The sequence below is a fragment of the Sturnira hondurensis genome, unplaced genomic scaffold (genome assembly GCF_014824575.4).
Source record: "Sturnira hondurensis isolate 20B ecotype Veracruz unplaced genomic scaffold, ASM1482457v3 Scaffold0011975, whole genome shotgun sequence".
NCBI lineage: Eukaryota > Metazoa > Chordata > Mammalia > Chiroptera > Phyllostomidae > Sturnira > Sturnira hondurensis.
Window position 1 is genome coordinate 1 of NW_028084606.1, and position 4,897 is coordinate 4,897.

The 4,897-nt window shown below is 45.0% G+C and overlaps 1 gene segment (V, D, J or C); it reads left to right on the forward strand.

The window, feature by feature from the left end:
* Nucleotides 1-182: 182 nt before the first annotated feature.
* LOC118996960 (immunoglobulin heavy variable 3-23-like) lies at nt 183-874 on the forward strand (the record flags this gene model as incomplete). The annotated part of the segment is given in 2 exon segments: nt 183-312; nt 414-874. Coding segments are annotated over 2 exon segments (507 nt in total), but the record flags the coding sequence as incomplete, so codon positions are not given.
* Nucleotides 875-4,897: the final 4,023 nt, after the last annotated feature.

Here is a 4,897-nt window from a genome sequence, read left to right on the forward strand (position 1 = left end):
CATTTTAAATCCCTCTCTTTCATGAGAATTTACTCTCCTAGGTCATGCACCACCTCCACCCTTCAACATATCATACTCTGAATCCATGTAGTTCGTGTCAGCATCCAACGCCAGAGTTTCATATATAGCAGGAAGACATGCAAATAGGGCCCCTCTACTCATGAAAAGCAGCCTAGCCTTGAGCCTGTAGCTCTGGGACAGGAGCCCAGCTGAGGACTCCCAGGTGTTATCAGTTCTTGCTCAGGACAGAACACAGACCACTCACCATGGGGTTTGGGCTCAGTTGGGTTTTCGTTGTTGCTATTTTAAGAGGTAATTTATGGAGAATGCGAGACACTGAGCATGGGAGTGTACATGACTGAGAAAAAGAGTGGAGAGTGACAGTTTCCTGACCAACATTTTTGTGTTTGCAGGTGTCCAGTGTGATGTGCAGCTGGTAGAGTCTGGGGGAGGCTTGGTGAAGCCTGGAGGTTCCCTGAAACTCTCCTGCCTGGCCTCTGGATTCACCTTCAGTAGCTATGGCATGAACTGGGTACGCCAGGCTCCAGGAAAGGGGCTGGAGTGGGTCTCATACATTAGTAGTAGTGGTGGTAGCATATACTACGCGGACTCTGTGAAGGGCCGATTCACCATCTCCAGAGACAATGGCAAGAGCATGCTCTATCTGCAAATAAACAACCTGAGAGTCGAGGACACGGCAGTGTATTACTGTGTAAGTGACACAGTGAGGGGAACACAGTGTGAGCCCCGACATAAACTTCCCTGTGGGAGACACAAGCCCTGGCCCGTAGGGAGCGCTCAGGACACCAGGGGGCGCTCAGGTCATAATGAGCAGGGTTACCAGCTTGGGAGCAGCTCCAGATGCAGTTTAAGGGTTTGTTTCCTGCCAGGTGTGGGGTTGACTCTCCACACAGCAGTTTCCCTCTGGTAGCCTTCCTCTCTTCATGATTCTGTGCCAACCTCTTCAGCATCTAAATTACAGAGGCCTTTTGTCATAGGAAGAAAATATTCTTACATGTTAAATGTTGGAGAGTCACATGGATTTGTTTTCTCTTATTCTAATGAAACATCAATGAATCATCAAACCTCCTGACCCAAATCAGCTAAATCCAACCAGAGGCTCTGCTGGACCCCAAAACGATCCTATCTCCACACATCTCAGAGTCCAAGATGATGAGCAGCAGGATACATGCCTGCTGAACAGTGGACACCAGAGTTGTAGGAATGCAGCCACAGAAGGGAAAAAACCAGGGGTGATAGTCACTGACTTAATTCCACATCCAAGACATCAATAGTAGTTGACCTCGTGTGGACATAGAGGGACCCGCACCATACCACAGTGTGGGTGTCCAGCGTGATGATGTCACACACACAGAGGGACTGTGGAATGTTTGTTCCTTCACTGAGGAACCTGTTGAGAGCTGGGCAGAGTTTCCATTGCTCCAGGAATTGCTGCGTCACGTCAGATCCAGTGTGGTCCAGGTTTTATTGTTCATCACTGAGCAGGGTCCTGCTCACAGGAGGGGTTTGTGTGGTTTCCATCTTCTACTTGCATCAAACTAGGGAGAATTCTCACTTCCAAATCAGATTTCCTACATGTGTTTGCAGGAGGAGAGAGAGGGGTGAACCTCAATTTGCCAGCATCAAACATCAAACAGTAGAGCCTGGCTCCTTATTTCACTGAGCAACTAGGAAGCATGAGTAAGAACACAGAACCACCTGTAATTATAGATAAAAAAACAAATTTATTCATATAAAATTAGAATATGAAGTCATATGAATGCAGTAAGATATAAAATAAGAAATGACTTGAACATCTTTGTTAAACTGTAGTTTGGAACCTTTGCACTCTAAAAGCTCATTTGCTTGTTCTGAAGGGCTTGGGTCTACTTTCAGGTTCTAAATGTGAGAAGCATCCACAGATTTAAGGAGATCCTCTACTCACACTTATGGGGAGCTCTATTGAAGTAGCCTTCAAAATAGGTGGAATCATGATTGATCCGTTTGTTGGTGCTATGAGCTGGTGTTAGTGTCACTCAAAGACTCACGCATTAAAACCTGAAGCTCATGTGATGGTGTTAAGACATGGGGCCTTGGGACAAGTGATGGTCTCCGGTTGGAGCTCTCATGAACGTGATCACATCCTTTGTAACAGAAGACAGAAGAGGGTCCCTTGCCCCATCCACTCTTTGAGATTACAGCAAACAGCCATTAGGTAGGGGTTCCTACCAGTCATCAAAAATGTTCGATTTTTCACATCCAGATCTATGAGAAATAAATGTCTGCTGTTTGTCAAACTCATAGTGAACAGTACTTTGTTACATGACCCAGAATGGATTAGGGTTGTAGTTTAACATGGCAACAAGGACTGAATCTCTGGGGTTTCACTGCTATATCTGTTGTGAAAAGCAAAGCATGGATCTTATTGTAGTGATGTATGAGAGTAATTTTTCTCAGTTGATTTCTTCCAAAGGCAAAATTTTCTGGTTGAATGTTATGGGAGGCTCCTAAACAGATGTAACTGGAAGGCGGTATTAGAAGTGGGTATAATCCATGGTAACTTTTAATACTTACCACATCAGCATGGGGCGAGGTGCAGCTTCAACTGGAGGTAAAATCTAAAATTCAGGGCCACTGAACAAATTGTTACTGTCATCATGTTGCAGACAAAGGACTGATGAACTCATGAAGGTATAGAGTGAACAGCACTCAGGCGGAGGCTTGGCCAAGGTTTTTGTATTCACTTAGGTTTTATCAGTTTAACTAAGCCTGCCATTTTTTAAAGTTCCCAGAGACTGTATATAATAATGACATGTGGCATGTGGATCACAGCAGTGACTTACAGGATAATGACTGGTGTACTACGTGCTCATTGGGCATTTGATGTGACAGTTTGTAAGCCTTTGTGGGAGGAGAAGGAAGAAACTGAGTGCAGAAAGTGTCCAGACCAGGTAAAATTCTCTGCACATGTTTCTTCCTTCTTCCCACTCTTTTTCTCCACAATGATGGAGTCTCGGTGCACAGATGCACAATGGGCACGGGTTCTGTCTTGAAATAACAAGACAACATCTCTTGCAGTGTCCCCTGACCTCAGCCAGGGTGGCTGATAATTGGGGTAGCCTCTCTAAGTGTGTCAACACATGGTCAATGTCACACAGGGCATTTATTCAGAGCTGGAGAGCATGAAATACTGTGCATGTGGAATGTTGCCCCAGACTAAATTGTGTTAAAATGACTGAAGGTAGAAATTAGCAACAACAAGAATAACTCTACAGCACACAGACTAACCAGTCTTTTATAGAGCTCTCAGTATCACAAGGATGCTTGCCCCTTTGAGTCAAGAGTGGATGGGGCCTCACTTATGGACTTCAGTTGTCTGTCCTAAAGTGGAGGAGCACATGCAACTTGACACTCCATGTGCTGATATGCCAAGCCCTGTCACTGTCACTGACTCTTAGGAAGAGCAGCTCCAGCTGCTCTGCAGTTTGCAGTCACTGCAGCAGTTAAACTACAGGAAGCACAGTTATGTTTCTTCTATAGAGTTTTCCACTTTATTTTTAAATGTTTTATTTATTTATTTATTTTTAGAGAGAGGGAATGGGAAGGAGAAAAAGTGGGAGAGAAACATCCATGTGTGGTTTCCTCTCATGTGTCCCCCACTGGGGACCTGACCTGCAACCCAGGCATGTGCCCTGACTGGGAACAGAACCAGCTACCCTGTGCTTCACAGGCCCGCACTCAGTCCACTGAGCTACTCCATTATGTTTCTGATGAGCTGGGCACTGGCTCTGGTGCATTCAAATGGTGACATTATGAAGAAAGGGAGGCTTAAGTGTGTGTCCACTCCTAAGAAGAGTCTGTTTTCTGCAGGTTTGTGATATCATTTGCAGCTGATGGAGTCTGCGGGCACCTGAGAGAGTCTGGATGTCTCTGAGACTCTCCTGTAAAGGTTGTTGATTCAGTTTCAGTGACTATATCAACTGGATCCACCAGCTTCCAGGAAAAGGACTGGAGTGGGTAGGTTTAATTAGAAATAAAGTTAACAGTCACAGAAGAGAGTATGCTGCATCTGCGAAGGGCAGATTCAGCATCTCAAGAAAATGATTCCAAAAACACTGCCTATCTGCAAATGAACAGACTGAGAGCTGAGGCCATGGCCTTGCAATATGGTAAGGGAGACATTGGAAGGGAAACTCACTGGGACCCCAGAACAAACTTCCTTGCAGGAGGGGCTGTGACCATCAAGGGGTGGTGAGTCCTCCTGGACACAGGGACAACCACTGGATCAGTTGCAAGAGGAGGATTTGACTGGTTTTCTGTTTCGTCTATTTTTCCTGTAACAGTTTTTCTCATGCAGACTCTTGGGATTGCTATTCTGTGCTCGCCTCTTAATTCTCAGATTAAAAAATCTGTTGTAAGTACAAACAACCTTCTCTCAGGTGCAAAAGACATAGTCTTTTTTACACACACTTGTGCCCAATTCCAATAAGAACTCAAACCTTCTGAACTTTGTCAGCTTAATCTAACTGTGGACTTTGCTGGACACGACTGTATAGTACAGTCACACACAGTTCAGTGTCCAAACCAGCTATCGACAGGGTTTCTTCATGCTGAAAATGAGGTCACCAGAGGCATATGGCCACAATGCCAGGGAACAACAATGCCCAATAGTGATGGTCATTGACTTGGTATCATGCTTACAACACCAGACAGGTTACACCATGCAGAGGCAGAGGTACCCACCAACCTTGGTGCGGATGTCTCGGATGGTGACAAACACACATCAAAGGGATATGACATTTTTATCATACCCATATTTGACATTTCTTGAAGAACAATAAAGGCCCTTAAGCAAGGTAAATGTGCTTTGATTGGGCCAGAACCTTTGTTTTCCTTA